This window comes from Dama dama, chromosome 7, assembly GCF_033118175.1.
Source record: "Dama dama isolate Ldn47 chromosome 7, ASM3311817v1, whole genome shotgun sequence".
NCBI lineage: Eukaryota > Metazoa > Chordata > Mammalia > Artiodactyla > Cervidae > Dama > Dama dama.
The window spans coordinates 50,059,134-50,077,488 of record NC_083687.1 but is presented as its reverse complement, the minus strand read 5'-3'; the positions used below and the strand labels follow the sequence as shown (position 1 = coordinate 50,077,488).

Here is an 18,355-nt window from a genome sequence, read left to right as displayed (position 1 = left end):
CCCTTGAAGGGCTGAGGTGCAGGCAGCCGGAGAAGGGGTGAGTTACCGTCACCACAGAAGCTTTGGGGCTGGCAGAGCTGAGCCTCAGCTGATTCCAGGAAGGTACAAAAGAGAGCTGGACACTGGAACCAGCCGCCACTGCCGGCGACAGGCCTTCAGCAGGGGACACACTCCAGCATCAGCAGGAGTGTAAGAAGGAGAAGTCCTTCTCCCGCTCAGCCCGTCTCTTTCTGGCGCATCTCTGGCAGGTGGCAAAGTAGAAATGTGAATGCAAAGAGCCCCCAGCTTCACACAGCAGAGCCCTGAAGGCTAATTTGAAGCTGAGAGAAAATAGCTTAATACATAACCCATTCATCCATGCATTATGCGCATTTATGGAGTGCTTACTTCATGTTTGACCTCAAGGCTATGCATTAGGTGCAGGGGAGCCTGGAGAATTAAGTGGAAACCCCATGAAGTGCATGGCTTGCAACTCATATAACGCAGACCCTTACTTAAAATCAGCTGTCTTCTCTGGGACCCAGAAGGAAACATAAGGAAAAAGGAAATTAAAAACGAAACAACACGAATGAAACAGAACTCTGGCTCTTGCCTTTCAGGAGGTCTGCGTTTAGGTTAATTATTGTGAGGCAAGTCAAATGTCAAGGCACAAAATCACACATGCTCGTAGGCCGTAAACAGACTTCAGACACAGCTGTTTGAAGAGCTCAGAGAAGCAGAAAAATATGTGGGGGAAATCTGGAGGAGGGCGTGACAACCCGCTCCAGGATTCTCGCCTGGAGAATCCTATGGGCAGAAGAGCCGGGTGGGCTACGGTCCGTGGGTCACATAGAGTCAGACATGACTGAAGCGACTTAGCACATCACAGAGAAACCTTCACACAAAACAAGTGGGAATGAGCGACTTTAGTTTGTAGACAACGGCCTGAACCGGTAAGACCAGGAGACTCAGGAGAAAGCGCCTGGAACTTGCTGGAAAACTTGCTGGGTAGCGCTGACGTTGCCGCCAAGATCTTGGGGAATGGAGCGTGGACTCTGATGTGGGAAATGGAACTTGGGGCCAGCAGAGCATTTCTTGACTCTCTCTAAGGCATAGATGAGCCACTGGGATGTTCGGAATAAGCAGAAATTATACGTAAAAAATATTGGTTTTGTAGCTTTTCTATTTGACACAATATCTTTCAGATAGTGGGCTATTTGGAAACAATTGCTGTGTTGAATGGGATGGGGTAGGACGGAGTGATAAAGGCAGGTCTTAACTTTGAAAAGTTGCACCTACTTTCCCTTGCTTGAAATATAGTACAAAATACTTTGTGAAATATTTGAGGCAATCAATTTTAAGGACAAAAGTTGAGGAATTAAAAGCAAACAATAATCGGAGTTTTAACAAGTAAAGACAGAACCCACCCAGGGCTTTCCTAGTGGTCCAGTGGTTAAGATTCTGTGCTTCCACCACAGGGGCAGCGAGTTTGAGCCCTGGTTGGGGAACTAAGATCTCATGTGCTGTGTGGCGCAGCCAAAAAGTTAGGAAAAAAAAAAGAAAAGATGAAACCAACCCACCAGGACGTTGTGCTCGTTTCTCAGCCTGAGACCTGCTGTCAGAGTGAACTTGGCGTCGCGTTTGCAGAGACGGGGAGGGGCGGATGAAAGCATCATGGACTTCGGCAAGGAGAGTGCTGGGCAGTGTGCTGCCAAACCCATTTCAGTGACTCACGTGGAAAAAAGGCACAGAATGGGTGTGAGTCTTGAGCGTGAGCTTGCAGACCATGTGGTGTCCTCACATCTACCCCGTCCTTTTCTTCTTGGCAGACCCATTGCAAGATTTTGGCTTTTCTGTCGACCAGTGTTCCAGACAATTAAAACCAAATCTCAACATTAGATTTGGAATGGTTCTGAGTAAGTAAACATTATTGTCATAATATAAAACATGACACAACCTCTTCGTGGCCCAGACACCCAGTTATTCGTATTTACTGTAGTGGCTGAGTCGCTGCATCCCATCACTCTCTGGAATTAACTATTTCCATTTCCATTTCTCTCTCTGGGTAATATCCAGATAGAGCAGAACTCTCATTTAAAGCTGTTCTTTTGTGAGAAGAGACCCTAGACACTCATTTGGATGCTCTAAGCACCTGGAATCAGTATATCCAGCAAAAAAAAAGAGAAAATATTCTGAGCCTAAGTATCAATGTTTGCTCAAGAGAAGGCTTTTTTGCTTAGTTGTCTCAGCCACAAACAAGTCTGGTACCAGCAGCATGGTTTATCTTTGCATTATTTCATTCCACAAATAGCTCATCTAAGCTCTTAAACCTGGACTCAGGCAAAGACATAGGACATCTTCTCTGTCCACTGAGTCAACGAGCCAGAAGGCTTTCAGGTTGTTTATTTTTATTTTTACGTGGCCAGGTTGTCCCAGTTGGTCATAATGTTGCTATAGCTGCTAGACTCTCTCCTTTCTCACAGTTTCCTCAAAACCAGAGCAGAAGGATTTAATAAATTGAGCACGTGGACTCTTTCCAGAGAAATGGAGGGAACATTCCCGGATGCCAAGACCTCTCAGGCATCTCGGTATTTCCAGACCTTGCACAGTGTCTGGGCTCCATACCAACAGCTCCAGGAATGCTGTAGGGAGAAACAGGACTAGAAGGAAGGGAGTGAGTGGAATCTAAACAGGGAGGAAAGGAGAAAAAGGCAGAGAGTCGGGAGCCAGCCGTGCAGGGCAGCCAGAAGCTTCCTGGGTGATAATGGGCATCAGCGGTGGGGGTTGCAGGCTGGACCGCAGCCCGCCGCTCTCGAGGGAGGCACCTGGGACCACATAGCTGAGAATCCGTAGGAGGCAGGTCCCCAGGGTCCACGGCATCAGGGTAGGGGCGCAGGTCAGCTAGCTGCTCCAGGCAGGTGAAGTCCATGAAAGGGCTGACTTTCATCCACAGACTTGTCCCAGTCGCGTTGCCCAAACGCTGTTTTACCAAAACAGAAAGCTGTTCGCCATACAGCGCAGATTTCTGGCGATGAAAGGTCCTTCAGCTCAGGCTTTTATGACTTCCGCACACTCTGACGCTCAGCGAAACCCACACTAACAGGAAAGCTGACCTCCCCTATGCCCCCAGGGGAGGACATCGAGCAGCTGTTTCTGGACGTCGCGCTCTTCAGTAAAGGATTGTCCATCCTGAACTTCTCCTACCCCGTCTGTGAAGTGGATCTACCCAAGTTTTCTTTCTGTGGAAGAAGGAAAGGAGGTAGGTGTTTGGCCGGCTGATGGCCGGCTGGGGCCCAGAGAGAGGTGGACAGGAGCTAGCGGCCAAGGTCATGATATTCAGACCGGCGTCTAGGGTGCCCCCTCCCCTGCGGATAAGGTTAACCTCATGTATATATACATGTTGTATAAAAATGACCACACAGCCCATCCCACAGGACATGCCTTACAGGGTGAGTGTGGACATCAAATGAAATGTGTTTATCAAGTGTTTGCAAAGAGAAAATTGTTGTTAAGTGTTAGCAGTGGCGCCTTGTGAAAAATGACCAGTGCGGTAAGCTACATGAAAACATTAGATATGGACTTAATTTTAAAGGCATTGCAAGCTTGGAGTTAAGATAAACATGACCCTGACGCCTTTTGCAAGCTGATGAGTCCTTTAGTCAAAGAAATAATTGCTACCTGGTTCATCTTTTGTGTCAGTCCGATCTTACCTGTGTTCAGTGTTTGTCCAAAGCGGGGAGTACATCATAATTAGATGAATTTCAATACATAACAGAGAAGATCCCCTGAGAGCTATTTTTCAGGTCTGACGTGACATCGCCCAGCAGGCAGCTGTCATTCCTAACAGCAGCTGGAATTGTAGGGCTTCCGCGGCAAAGGTCACTGGTCTCACACCTGCAAGGAAGACAAAGCGGGAAGCTGAGTGGGCGCTCGGGCTGGGCGCCTCCCCGCCCTCCTGTTCACAAACGTGGGCATTTCCTGTCTGTCCGGGTTCACGCTGAGCACGTGAGCCTGGCCCTGCCCCGAGATTACTGATTGCAAAGGCCTCTCAGCCTCACTGTCTCTAGCTGTTTAAAGTGAGTCCCGACAGCTCTGTCGAGTCAGCAATTCACATCTCGTCAGCCAGAGCTCCGCTGCCTCACCGTCTCAAGTGCTGCTTTCTGTGGGTCTAAGAGACAAAGGAAATTTGGAAAGTACCTAGATTTGGAAAAAATGCCCCAAACACTTTCTGCAAAATGCCTTATACCTCACACAGCTGTAGTAGAAAACAAGACAAAACGCCTTCCAGGCAAAGGCCACCTTCAAGAATCCCACCGGAAATCTGTGCCGAGGACCAGACAGCCTCTGTCAACACACCCGCAGCCCCACCTGGGGCCTCACTTTTAACTGTCCTGCATTCACGGTGCGTGTTAGTAACAGATGCAGTCCCAGGAACCGAGCCACTGATTTCTGCTCTAAAAGAAGGGGAGCCAGTGGCTGTGTCTGAGGCCTCAATTTTAAAACGCGTCTTCTCTGGGGCAGCGTCCCCTACCTGTCTGCACACCCGTGATTTCTGGGCCATTGTAGACCTCCTGTAGTGGCCCTGTGGTGTAATGGTTAGCGCTCTGGACTTTGAATCCAGCAATCTGAGTTCCAATCTCAGCAAGACCTACTTATCTTTGGGCTTCCCGGGTGGCTCAGCCGTAAAGAATCCACCTGCCAATGCAGGAGACCCGGGAGATGCAGATGCGATCTCTAGGTCGGGAAGATCCCCTGGAGGAGATTTTCCAGTCTTCTTGCCTGGGAAATCTCATGGACAGAGGAGCCTGGCGGCTACAGTCCGTGGGGTCGCAAAGGGTCAGACACGACTGAGCAACTACACAACAGCAAGACTCCCTGTGTCTCCAAGTTGCTCCGCTTTTTCAGGCTTTTGGTCCTGCAGGTCCCTGGGCTTTTGTGTTCAGTCTCTTCCAACACAGGGCTGGAAGCCAGGCTTACACAGAACCAGACCTTCGCTGCCCCTTATGGCTGTGTGACTTCAGGCAGAATTACTCAGTGTATCTGAGCCTCAGTTTCCACATCTCTACACAGACCTCATGGGATTCTTAGTAAGGATAAATTGGACAATTATACAAAGTCCTCAGGACAGAGTCTGGCACACAGGACTCAGTAAGTGATAAATGGCAGCAACTGCCCGCAGGTGATGAGGGATTTCTTGAGCAAGGGCTCTGAGCCCCTGAAGTCATCAATCTCAGAGTGGAAGTCTGCATTTTAACAAGGCCTGGAGAGGCGGCAGAGCCTCGGGGGCTTAGACGTTTAAGACCTTTTTCCCTTGGAGGTAGCGGGAACCTGACTCAGGTCCAGGTTGTATATCCTCTGCTGGCTGAGAGAGCAGAGCCCCGGCAGCCCGCTTCCACCTCTGGGGAGAGACCCCCGCCTGCAGTTCTCACGAAACTGGAATTTGGAAGCAGCAGCAACTCAGCCATCAGCCTTTCTTCTCTTCATGTTTTATTCTTTGTCTGCATACTTCAGGCAGCTGTGGGTTTCCTGCTTGCAGCGGCTGGGCAGCTGCCGCTGCTGCAAGTTCATAAAGAATCAAGAAAAACAGTGGTTTATTACTGCATTGGCAGAAAACACCCACCCTTGAACTACAAAAAAAAAAAAAAATAGAAACAATGATCACCTTAGACTTTTTTTTTAAACTAAGAGAAGGAAAGGAAGGAAAGAAGAAAGAAAAGAAAGAAAGAAGGGAAGGAAAGAAGGAAGAGAAAGACACATTGCCTGTTAAGGAATCCTGTAGCCCTGGGAGCTTCCCTCCATCCTCAAAATTAAGCCTCTTGTAAATGAGCCAAGAATACGTTGAACTTGTCCTTTGAAATCCATCAGTTCTTTTTGTTGAGCCCAGAATATTGAGATTAATAGTGACATAGGACCTAGGTCTGGATAGTCAAAGCTATGGTTTTCCCAGTAGTTACGTATGAATGTGAGAATTAGACCATAAAGAATCTGAGCATCAAAGAACTGATGCTTTCAGATTGTGGTGCTGGAGAAGACTCTTGAGAGCCCCTGGAATTGCAAGGAGATCAAACCAGTCCATCCTAAAGGAAATCAGTCCTGAATATTCTTTGGAAGGACTGATGCTGAAGCTCTAATACTTTGGTCACCTGATGCAAAGAACCTACTCCTTGGGAAAGACCCCGATGGTGGGAAAGACTGAAGGCGGGAGGAAAAGGGGACGGCAGAGGATGGGATGGTTGGATGGCACCACTGACTCATTGAACATGAACTTGAGTAAACTCTGAGAGACAGTGAAGGGCAGGGAAGCCAGGCGTGCTGCAGTCCATGGGGTGGCAGAGAGTCGAACATGACTTAGCAACGGAACAGCAACGAAGGACCACAGTGTTTTTAATTCTCTAAGGTAATACGGGAAACGTTACAAATTCTCAGCCTGCTGTGGAGTTTCATTAAATCTAATTGAAGTGAAGTGAAGTCGCTCAGTCGTGTCTGACTATTTGCAACCCCGTGGACTGTAGCCAACAAGGCTCCTCTGTCCATGGGATTCTCCAGGCAAGAACACTGGAGTGGGTTGCCATTTCCTTCTCCAGGGGATCTTCCCCACCCAGGGATTGAACCCGGGTCTTCAGCATTGCAGGCAGATGCTTTACCGTCTGAGCCATCAGGGAAGCCAGTACTCACAATTCTGTGTAATCATCATTTAGGAAGCTATTTGAGAAGGCGGACTGGCAGCTCTCCTGTCCCACCCCAAAACTTGGGCCCCGTGGGTTGCTGGTATTTGCATTTTAACAAACATCCTAAGAGCTCTGGTGTGCACAAACACCTGAGCCCCCCAGCCTGAGGAGGACCGCTCTCTGTGATGTCTGTTCCATTACTTCCGGTCACGTCGTCCTTCCCTATGGCTGCCCTGGGTTTCTGAAGGTCATCTCAGTTTCTCCTCTTTCTTCCCATCACCATCTTCTTCATTTCTCCTTCTGGCAATGCAATCAGCCCACCGATTCACAAGCTGTATTTTGAGACTTATATTAAGTGTTTATCCACAGAAATCCAAAAATAGGTTGGTAAGAAAAAAAAAATTAAATCCTCCTTCCCTTCTTGCTGCCAGAAGTTACAGCTCTTACAGAGAAAACCTGGGCAGCAAAGACACACAGTTCTTGTAGGAGGAATGACGTTGGAGAAAATCATTTCACCTCCCGGGCCGTCCATGGCTCCGTCGTTGGCCCTGACCAGTCCAAGAGCCACTGGTCACGTGTGGCTCCTCATAATCAGAAATGGGGCCCATCCAAGTGAGATGAGCTCTGAGTGCAGAGTTTGCACCAAATTTTGAAGACTTTGTACAAAGCATAGTATGAAAAAAGAATTTAAAAATCTCATTGATACTTTCTATGTTGGTAATATATTGAAATTATAGTCTTTTTAAAATTTTTGTTAAAAAAATCTTTCAAGTGGAGATGATTCACATAACTTCAAGATAAAATTATTAATGGCATATTTTAATTCATGCATGTTTTACTTTCAATATGATCATAAAGGTTGCCATTTTTGAAAAAGGATTTTGAAAGGCTTGATCAGTTTTTTCAAGTTTAACTTAACTTTGATATGCATGTCATTGTCTTATAGGCATCATCGTTTTTTATTCCCTTTAATTGTTACCTGGTCTCACTCTGCCAGATAAACATTCATTGTCAATGGCTTTAAGCTCTTTAACACTTTCTTTGCCTTTCAGTTCAGTTCAGGTCAGTTCAGTCGCTCAGTCGTGTCCGACTCTTTGCAACCCCATGAATCGAAGCACGCCAGGCCTCCCTGTCCATCACCAACTCCCGGAGTTTATTCAAACCCATGTCCATCGATTTGGTGATGCCATCCAACCATCTCATCCTCTGTCATCCCCTTCTCCCTCCTGCCCCCAATCCCTCCCAGCATCAGGGTCTTTTCCAATGAGTCAGCTCTTCACATCAGGTGGCCAAAGTATTGGAGTTTCAGCTTCAACATCAGTCCTTCCAGTGAACACCCAGGACTGGTCTCCTTTAGGATGGACTGGGTGGATCTCCTTGCAGGGACCTAGATATTTTTTTAAAAATTAAATTCAAAATTTGCCTTTTGTATGCAATGTATTAATTACATTTTTGTTGCAAAAAAAAAAATGTTTCTGCTGAAGTCTAGCTGCTTTACGACGTTGTGCTGGTCTCAGCTGCACAGCGACGTGGACCGGCCACACGCACACAGTCACCCCCCTTTCTCGGGTTTGCTTCCCATTTGAGCCGCCACAGGGTACCGAGCAGAGCGGCCTGTGCTATACCGCAGGTTCTCATTCGTCACCTGTTTTATGCATAACATCCACAGTGTGCATGTGTCAATGCCGGGCCCTCCGTTCACCATCCCACCCCCTTTGCCCTCCTTGGTGTCCATGCGTTTGTTCTCTATGTCTGTGTCTTTACTCCTGCTTTGCAAATAGGCTCGTTGAAATTATAATGATTTTAATATTTGGGTTAATATACATGTGTTGTTAAATTAATTCCACTTGTTTCTTTCTCCTTTTTAAAAATAATGCAGATTACAAGCGTGGCTCACGTGATATTTCCATGAGATAGTGCTGACCTAAAACTGCAGTGTCCAATATGATAGCCGCTCGTCACGGGGGGCTATTGAAATCACTTACACTTAAATTAAATTATACACCTAGCCACACGAGCCACCTTTCAGGTTCTCAGTGGCCACGTGTGGACAGCGGCTGCTTTACTTAGTGATGCAGACACAGGACAGTCGCACCTTTGCGGAAAGCTGTACTGAGCATCACTGACCTGGTAGGTTCTGTGTGGCCCTACATTTTTCTTAACCACCTGTCCTGAGTTTCATTGGAACGTGTGTTGGAAACTTCATTCTCTAGCCTAGGTACCTTCTCTTTTGTTGAAATCCTAGAGTACGCGGGTGTCATGGTTCCAAAGACGTCTTTGCTGGGAGCCCAAGAATCCACCTGCAGTGCAGGAGGCCTGGGTTCGATCCCTGGGTTGGGAAGATTCCCCTGGAGAAGGGAAAGGCTACCCACTCCAGCATTCTGGCCTGGAGAATTCCGAGGACTGTATAGTCCATGGGGTCGCAAGGAGTCAGACACGACTGAGCGACTTTCACTTCACTTCACTTCAAGTGTATGTAAGCCACCACTCTTGGCCCTTCTGCGGTCAACCACCTAGCGTCTCCCCTCTGAACCCAAGGTCAGTGTATCAGCGCCCTGCTGCTGCTGTGACCCTAGTGACCTGCCATGCAAAGGTGCTCTCTCACGATTCTGGACACCAGAAGCCTGAAACCAGAGTCAGGAGGTCTCTGTTCCTTCTGGAGAATTCAGAGGATGGATAAAGATCTGTTTCCTTGCGGTTTTTAGTTTCTGGAGGCTGCTGGCATTCCGTGGCTTGTAGCCACTTCCCTCCTCTCTGCTTCCATCCTCACACCCCCTTCTTCTTCCGATCTTCTCCAGCTTGTGAGGGCCCTTGTGGTTACACTGGGCTCACCCAGACAATCCAAGATAATCTCCCCATCTCAAAATCCTGAACATGACTGCAATTGCAAAATCCATTTTGCCTTGTAAGGTATCTATGGGTTCTAGAAACCAGGACATGGACATCTTGTAGGAGAAGGGAACGGGTACTAGTAGCCGGTACAGCATCCCAACGGAGAACAGCACAGCTTGTCTGACCTGCCCATACCCTGACATTGTGACGAGGCCAGGTAATTATGCCTCATCAGAGGAAAACCCAAACTCTGTATGTTTCCAATGAAAAGGCCCTCCAAGAAGTTCTGAGAACTTCACAGGTGATACAGCTGCTGGTGTAGCTGGGGTGAGATGTGAGTGTCTCTGTTAGGGGATCCTACTGCTACTCAGAAAAGGTTTGCCTTCTTGGACTGTTCTTGTTGCCCTTTCCCAGACCCCCAAGAGCTCCCACCAGCCAAGTCCCCTGCCCAGAGGAGAAACTATCTGGCTAGAAGTGGGGGACACAACCCATGTGTCTGTTGGAATCACTATTGGCAGAGAAAGAGGCTAAGATTGTCAATGAGTCCTTATAGGAGGAGGCCAGTGTGATGTTACGGCAGAAAGACGGGGGTTAACAAACACATCTCTAAATGCCTGGAGAGAGGGGGCGTGGCAGGGCCCTGAGTGAGTAAGCCTTAGAAGGTTGCTCATTTCATCGTTTTATAAATGCCCCATTGCAAGTGCACAATGAATATGGCCAAGTTTAAATAACATTAGATTACTCTCTTAGTGAAAGGGCAGCCGTCTGGTCCACGATTCTTTGGGAGCTTTTATTTCCACATTTTAAAATCCATTTCCTCTCTTAAAAGACACTGTGACAATCACACAAATATCTGGGTCCCCCAAAAAAGTCGATTGGCAGAAATGACTTCAAGTATTAAGAAGCAGGAGGGTGAAAATGTCAATCCACTCTGTATTAAAAACTGATCAAGATTCCCAAAGAAAGAAAGTAAGAAGTGGGTACAGATATAACGCGGCTCTTTTTATAGCCCTGGAGTGTGAGGATGTTAATTAAAGGAATCTCAGAACCTGAGATGATCTGGAAACGGAAGGAGCAAGAATTTAATTTTAGGTGTTGTTTCATCAGGTTAAAAAAAAAAAAAAAGTTTTGCGAGTTACTTGCAGCAATTCTCAGAAACTTCATGGGCCCACAGAAAAGCTCCAGTTGAAACTGTAAAGTGAAGACCAAGTTCATGGCAATCTCTCACCCAGCAAAGGTCCCTCATAGTGAAGCCCAAATCAGCAGATCTCGGAGCATTAAATGAGCGTAACAAAGTGCTAAATAGCATTTGTTTGGTATGCTTCAAAAAACAGCACTCATCCATTTTTTAAAACGGAAGCAAAAAAAGAAGACACCAGTAGAACTTAGCGATTGTTCACACTGGCTCGGGAAGAAGGCTCCCAAACCCAGCCTTGGTGTGTTTCTCCGCGCCCCGCACGGGCACCTTCCCGTCCCTCTCCCTCACACTGGGTGAGTAAGGTGAGGAACTGGACGGGGAGGACCTGCTGGCTCTGCCCCTCCCGGGCCCGTCCTCCACGAGCTCACACTCAGCTCCCAGTCCTCTCTGTGGCCGGCAGGAGAGGCCTTCCCGCTTCTGTGCTGCAAGTGCAGGGGCTGCCTCAGGAGGCAGGCGACTCGTCCACCAACACTCAGTGGGGAGGAGAGCTGGGTCCTGCCTCCAGGGCCCGGCCGCTGGCCCCGTGTCGCCTTAGAACACCGAACAGAATCATGAGGTCGGTATAAAACGCGTCCAAGGGAATCCAAGCAGAATCCAGCCGCACCTGACGGGGAGGGACGCGCTCACTGCTGTGCTGGGCCTCTGCTCCTCTGTCAGCTGGGTCCCGTTCCCTGAGGGACTCTCAGTGGTTCGTGGTCCTAGCAGTCATGGTTCTTGAGCTGCAAGAAGCAGAAACCCACTCCTGCCAACAGCAGCCAAGGGATTGTCTTGAAAGGCTACCGAGAAGTCACAGAATCAGCGAGAAGCCTCGGGGAGATCTTGTCATCCAAACGTCCCACACCAACCATTGTCTCAAATGCAGCATCTCCCTTCGTGTAACTTTAGCAAAGCTTTCCAAACGTCGTTATCAGTGCTTTATACGGATTAACTCTCTTCATTCCTCGCAACTCTGTTGTGGTCCTTACTATACCCGCCTTAAAAACGAGGGCGCTGAGCCCAAGGGATCGTAACTGTCCAGGGCCGATCAGTTACGGGAAGTTGTCTTAGGATTTAACCTTGAGCATCCCAGGGCCAGCCTAGCCTCAGCATCCTCATTCTGCCTGGCTCTCTCGTGACCTGCGTGTCTCCTGCTACTTGCTACAGCCTGGATTCTGTCTCACTTAGGGATTTATGTACCACAGTCAGAGACCTTTTCCTTCCATCACTGGCTCCCCAGGGCACAGTAAGCACAGATAATAGAGCAAGTCAATTTTGTTTTCGATGATTGAATGACGTGATGTGTGTTTTGTCTGTTTTTCCAGAGCAGATTTATTATGCTGGCCCTATCAATAATCCTGGATTTGAAATTCCCGAGGTAAGGGTTTGGTTTGCTGTTTTCTTTTGTTCCTTAATTATTGTATCGAGCAGTTTCTTAGAGGAGGAGGTGGGTGGGGGAGAGAGACAGCAGAGGAGGAGGAGAGGGAATTAAACAAAAACCTTCAAGTTTTTGCATAGCCCGTCACTGAGAAGACCCTTTCTGGGTGAAGCCGTTACTTCATCGTGGGCACTTGCTAGTTAAAGCTTGACACTCGGGTTTTGGCATTTAACATTTTTGTCCTGTGGGACCCTGGGGCACCCCTTGTGGAGACAGTGCCCGTAGAGAGGGGCTCTGGGACCCTGTCCTGCTGGAGGACTCTGTCCAGAGGTCTCCGCGTGGCCAGAACTGTTAGAGGTGAGGGAGGCAGCCCCAGGCGGGCTGGCTGTTCAGAGAAGGCAACAGAGACAGCCCAGAACGCGCTAAACTCCCCAGTTACCGTGCTTGCTCAATGCTCACAAGCTCCCACCCCGTAAATAAAATGCCCACTTCTTGCACCTTCACTGTTTTTCCAACAATTCCATTTTATTTAAAATACCATTACTTTATGAAACAGCTGAATTCCAGCAGCTTGGACATAGCGATCCATGCTCCGTAGCCACTCCTGAGAGCATCCTTTGGAAAAACATCACGAGAATCACAGAAATGTAGTCAGTCTCATTTTTGGTTTTCAATTTCATCCTTTTCATCTTACAAAGCCTGAGTATGACTCTAGAAGAGGACCTCCTTCTCCATAAAGAATCTCTTGAACTCGTTTCATCCCCTGGGCGTGTTCCCTTTCTGTCCCAGCCTCTGGGTTCTTCTGCTTCAAGCTGCCAAGTCGTCAGACCACCTTGGTCTTTCTCCAGTGATGCTCTGGCAGCTGGGGGCAGGTCCAGCTTTCCAGAGTCTTATCCTCGGGCCTTTCAGGGTAACACGCAAGTTGTGCAAACTCTCTTCCCTTCTAGGATGTGAGACCAAATTCCTCCCACAAAGTTTTTTCTTTAAATCTTTGCTATTTGAATTCTTTTTCTTTCTCCATTTTTCTGTGGATCCTCCCCCATGCACCCCCAATCCATCAACTCGAAATTTGCAAGCAATTAAATTTTGTGTTGCATTATTGACTTTAAAAAAAAAGCAGTTACTCTTAACGACTGTAATAAATAGAGAGAAAGAACTTAAAAGTCATAGGATCGCTTTGAAAGAAATGAAACAGAGATGTAACGAGGTTTATTGCATCCACGTAGGATACGTGGGTGAATGCGTTACCTGTATCCATGGCCCACTAACAATGCTCCTTGAGATGTTGTCCACTGTGAGGCTAAGACAGGGATCAGGTTGCCTGCCCCCGCCTGCCTGTTCAAGCATCGTCAGGAGCCCCCTGCCCTGTCCGCCTACCTCTTTAAGACTTTCCGGGCCTATGGAGCAGGAACCTGGCCAATCCTGACCCCCCAAGCCAGGCCTGCAGGGGAGAGAACCAGAGCGGACACGTGTGACCCATCACGTGAGCCGCACAGGCAGCTGGAGTCCTTAATCCCGACCTGGGCTCCTCTGCTGGCCCGAGACCAGCCCAGCCAGCCCAGGCGCCCCTGGCCAGCCGCCAGCCTGCAGGCCGCAGAAACACTGCTTCCTAACGTGGGACAGAAATGGTGCGCAGACTTTTGGTTTCAGAAGACCTTCCCCAGGTCCCCCCTCTTCACACCAAACCCCCAGAGGTGGGCTGTGTGCTAATTCCACTCCTGCTCAACTGGAAACTTCCCACTCAGCCACCAGTCTTGTGTGTCGATATTATTTTCTTTTTCTCACAACCAGTCCTTGGCCCCATTGAAGTCCCGCCTACAGCGGCATCTGTCTATGGCAGCTGCTTTCTGACTTAGAATTTAGAGACTCTATAAGCTTCCAACTTGGCTGCCAACTTGCAGGTACGGCCTGAAATGTGTTAGTGCCAAGGGTGCAACTACATCTCCTACCTGGCAAATCCAAACCGCAGAAAGGCCCCTGTTGTGTGCCTCATCCCTTTGCCTGCCCACAGATGCACACAGGTGCCTGAACACTCTCACCCCTTAGAGCACAGTATGTATTAATATACCTTGGGATTCAGAATCCCGAACCTCTTCCTTCAAATACTGCATCCTTCGTTAGGCGTCTAAAGCAAGGATGAAAGATTCAGTTGGGTTACAACAATTTTGTGTGGCGTGTTCTTAAAGGCACAGGAGCAGTGAAGAGTAGATGATGGTGATGATGATGATGACAGTGAGGAGGAAACCCACTCAGGTGCACGTGTGAGCTGGTCTTTATCCAGACCTAATTCTCTGCCTTTTACTCTGTGATTGATACCCCTAACACTGCTTCTGCAGTCATAGCTGCTGCTATTTGAACAGACCCAGGGAGCCTAGACTGTCATAGAGTCTTTAAGGGGAAGGGTGCCAAAGGTCGCCTTCAGCAGCGCTTACACCCGAGACCCCATCAGTGCTCAGGAACCCACTCGCTCCTGGGCCTCTGCTAATTGCTAGAAAGCTCTTCTCTCCTAGCCTGAGCCCAGTCATGGACCGTCCATCCGGTGGTTTAATCTGGCCCTGCCCTCCGGCTGATACAGATTAAACACTCTCCCTTCCTTGGATGGGGGCTTCTCTGGTGGCTCAGATGGTAAAGAATCTGCCTGCAGCGCAGGAGACCTGAATTTGATCCCTGGGTTGGGAAGAGTCCCTGGAGAAGAGAAAGGCAGCCCACTCCAGTATTCCTGCCTGGAGAATCCATGGACAGAGGAGCCTGGCAGGCTTTAGTCCATGGGATTGCAAAGAGTTGGACACGACTGAGCAACTAACACGCTTTCCCTTGGGTGACCGGCTCCTCAGAGATGGGCCGAGTTCCAGGAGCTTCCTCCGCCCTCCGCCACGCAGAGCCTTTCTCCTCGGGACAGAGCGTCCACAGCCGCTGGCTTCGGCCACGAGCGCTGCAGACGTGGCTCCTGCCTGGGTCCTCTCTGCTGTGCCGCTCACAGCCTGGCTGGCCTTCCCTGACCGCAGGCAGAGGGGCTCCTCTGGTCGGCTGTGGCCAGAAAGGGCCCCTGAAAGGCAGGAACACTTTCTCTAGTGGCGCGTTCGGGTTCCGGCCATGGAGTTTTGCCCCCCAGCTGTCTCCTCCATCTCAGCACACAGCACCCTGTCTTTCCTGTTGCTCAGGCCAGCATCCTTGGGGTCACCCTTCACCCCTCTCTTCCCCACCCACGTGGGTCTCCTCAGCAAACCGTCCCAGCTCTTTGCAAATCCAGCCAGAACGCCCACCTCTCCCCCACTCCCCCAGCTGCTCCGAACCCTCCCCACCTCTTGCCTGGCTCTTGCAGCGCCTCCTACCTGGTCCACCGCTTCCTCCGCGTCTCCCCCTGTCTCCTTCCAACGAGGGACCCTGCCGACAGCCACGTCAGGACAGGCCACCCCCCGGCGTGGAGGCCAGCGCCCCCCTACCCACGGCCCGCGGGGCCGTCCCCTGCCTCCTCCCCTCTCCTGCCGGGAGTCCCGTCCGCCTCTTCAAACGCGGGGCCCCCAGCCTCCAGGGGAATGGCGAGCTCCCGCACTTCCTTCAGGTCTTGGCCCCGAGGTCACCTGCTCAGGGGACCTGCCTTGAGCACCCTACTCAAAACCACACACCAGCCCCAGACAGCCCACCACCCCATCGGCCCACCCACCGCGGGAGCGCCATCTGGAGCTCGGGCATCTCAGGCGTAGCCAGCCATCCCGGGCGCCCTCTGCTCTCCCGGCCAGCCTGGGGGCCCGCGGGGCGGGCGCGGTTCGTCCCGCTGACCTAACCCCCAGGGTCGAGAGCGGAGGCCGCCTGTGACAGCTCGGTGGGCGCCCGCTGCAAGGCGACGGCTCTGCGGCCTCACAGCTGCCGCTTCCCCGCGCCCCTCAGGGGGACTACCAGGTCCTGCTGGAGCTCCACAACCAGGACCGCGCCACCGTGGCCTGCGCCAACGCCACCGTCCTCTACTCCTGAGCGTCTCGGAGCGCCGTCAGCTGTCCCGCGGCAACAGCAGCTCCTCCCACGGACCCTGCCGAGAGGGAGGACCAGCGGACCACAGAGCAAGCCTCCCGGAAGGGGCTGGCGCTGATGTCAGCCCCAGGACCAGAGGTCCCCACACCCCACAGATGCAACGAAGGCCCCGGAGCATCCGCCTCCCAGGAGCTCCTGGGGGTCAACCCAGCAGTCTTGAGGGACCGTCTCTCACCCCGAGTGCTCTCCTGACAAAGCTCACCTCTTTCCTGCTCCTGGGAGCCCCGGATCAAATAAAGAAGCTGGCCCGCAAGGAGTGCCTCGTGGTTCATTTAAGAATCCTGGTACAGCCCTGTAGCCGTAGCGTGAGCTCCTCTGCCCACAGAGTCGCGGGCTGCCAGAGCATAAGTGATGCTGAGAGATGCAGGAAGGTGACGGCCCGCCTGCAAGGGCAGAGCTGGGGGTGAGCCATCCCTTCTTCCGGGAAGCCCCACACTCTGGACGTGAGGCCCGGAAGCTGGCGAAACCTCACACGCAGACATCACAGTCTCCACTAAACCAACCTCTTGGTAACATCATCCCGGAGTGCGGCTGTCCTGGCCCCAGCGCACCTCGGCTCTCCCGAGTGTGCTCATTAATTCACCCCCCGAGTCACTGCCGACCACTCATGTACCGGGCCCTCTGCTCAGCACTTAGGCTACACCAGGGGGCAAAAGAGACCTTGTCTCTGCCCTCAGGGAGCCTGCAGGGCCCTGAAATATTAAAAATTCACATGTCCCCCAGGGCCATGTCACGCACGTGCAGAGCTGCCTCCTTCAACGCCCCCCATAAATGACGAGGTCACCTCCTGTTTCCAGAGCCCATGGGGCGCCCGGAGGTCTCCTGTCCCTGGAAGCAGAATCCCCGGGGGGCCCTGCCCCCTCCACACACTCCTGCTCCCCGCTTCTGCTTCTGTCCCTCTTGCTCCTGCGAAGGGGCTGGAGTTGGGAGACTGGGGTTGACCGTCTTGTTAGCAGGTCTTTTACAACTGTTAAGGTGCCACTGTGTTAGCAATGAAAAGAGGAAAGAAATGCATGGTTTTAAAATGCCCGTTGCTATTAATTACCATCTGTCTGCAGTTGAACTACCCGGAATAGCAGGCCATAAATGCCTGGTGAATCAAAACCTTAAACCCAGCATCTGAGGTTTCCTGGGTTGTGGAAAGACAAAATTACAGCAGTGTTCTCGCTGACGCCTAAAACGCTCCGGGGTAAAGGCTTGCTGTGGCCATGCCAGGCTCGAGGGCAAAGCTCAGGGCACACACGTGGCCGGGGGCGGGGGGAACCGTTGTGGATCCAGACAGCAGACTGGACTGCTGGTCCTTCTCCATTCCTCCCAGCCAGACATTCCCGTTCCCTTTCCAGAAACATCCCCACGTCCAGCAGGGGCCGCGGGTGGAGCCCAAGAATTCACAGGTTCTGGCTCAGGACAGCTGTCGCCGCCTTCCAAAGATGGGGCCAGGGAAGAAGAAGCAGTGCACATCTCATCTTCCACTATTCAAATGTTCCTTTTTCTGTTCTTTGCTCTCTTCTTAAAATTCATTGACAGTGTGTGTGTGTGCGTGTGTGAGAGAGAGAAGGGGGAGAGAGAGGACCGGAGAGACAGGGCAGGGGGAGAAAGAAAGAGATTTGGAGGCTCTAGGTTTAGTTAAACAGAGACTCCCACACACACGGGGGCTGACCCTGCCTTGGCCAGGCACACAGGAGTTCACAGCAGTTGCACTAAGGGTGTGATTTGAGGAGGAAAAAGTGTTTCTCGGCCCCCAGATATGTCTGCCCTTACATTTCACCGAGTTTCATTCCTGCAAGTTGAGAAAGTTTTTCCTTGTTTATGACTCTCCTATTAAAAAGTACAAACTGTCCTGGTAGGAGAAATGCCAGGATAATTATCATAACTCAGGCAGAACATCATAACTAGGGTGAAGCTTGGAGCTGCCAACACAGGAAGCAGGAGGTATTAGGGGGCAGGTGGGCAACCCACGGCAAGCTCTCTTAGGCTGGTCACCCATGTGTGCCCAGCGGGCAGGGTTGGGGGTGGGGGAGAGGGGAGAGGGGGCCCTGCCAAAGAATTTAACTTAATTATTTCTAATCAGTGATTTGCCAATGTTTCAAAATCACCATCAAGTATTCTAAAAATTTCTCCTGAATAAACCTCTCTGGAGAAAAAAGAAAATTCTCTGATTTAAGGTTATGCTATGATGCCTCCAAACCAAGGGACTCGAGTGGAAATAAATGAGCTCCAGTCATTTTGGTGTCCGTAGGCCCTTCCTTATATTTTAAGGGAACCTCTGTGTGCGTGCGTGTGTGTGTGTGTGTG

The 18,355-nt window shown here is 50.6% G+C and overlaps 1 protein-coding gene across 1 annotated transcript in view; it reads left to right on the top strand.

Annotated features, from left to right (window-relative positions):
* The window catches only part of LY86 (lymphocyte antigen 86), a 42,725-nt gene extending 26,412 nt beyond the window's left edge, over positions 1-16,313 (top strand). Inside the window, exons 2-5 of the mRNA XM_061147683.1 lie at positions 1,809-1,895; positions 3,110-3,238; positions 11,979-12,031; positions 15,920-16,313. Coding sequence (XP_061003666.1) covers positions 1,809-1,895; positions 3,110-3,238; positions 11,979-12,031; positions 15,920-16,003 — 353 coding nt within the window. The 3' untranslated portion in view covers positions 16,004-16,313. The remainder of the gene's footprint in view (positions 1-1,808; positions 1,896-3,109; positions 3,239-11,978; positions 12,032-15,919) is intronic.
* The last annotated feature ends 2,042 nt before the right edge of the window (positions 16,314-18,355 follow it).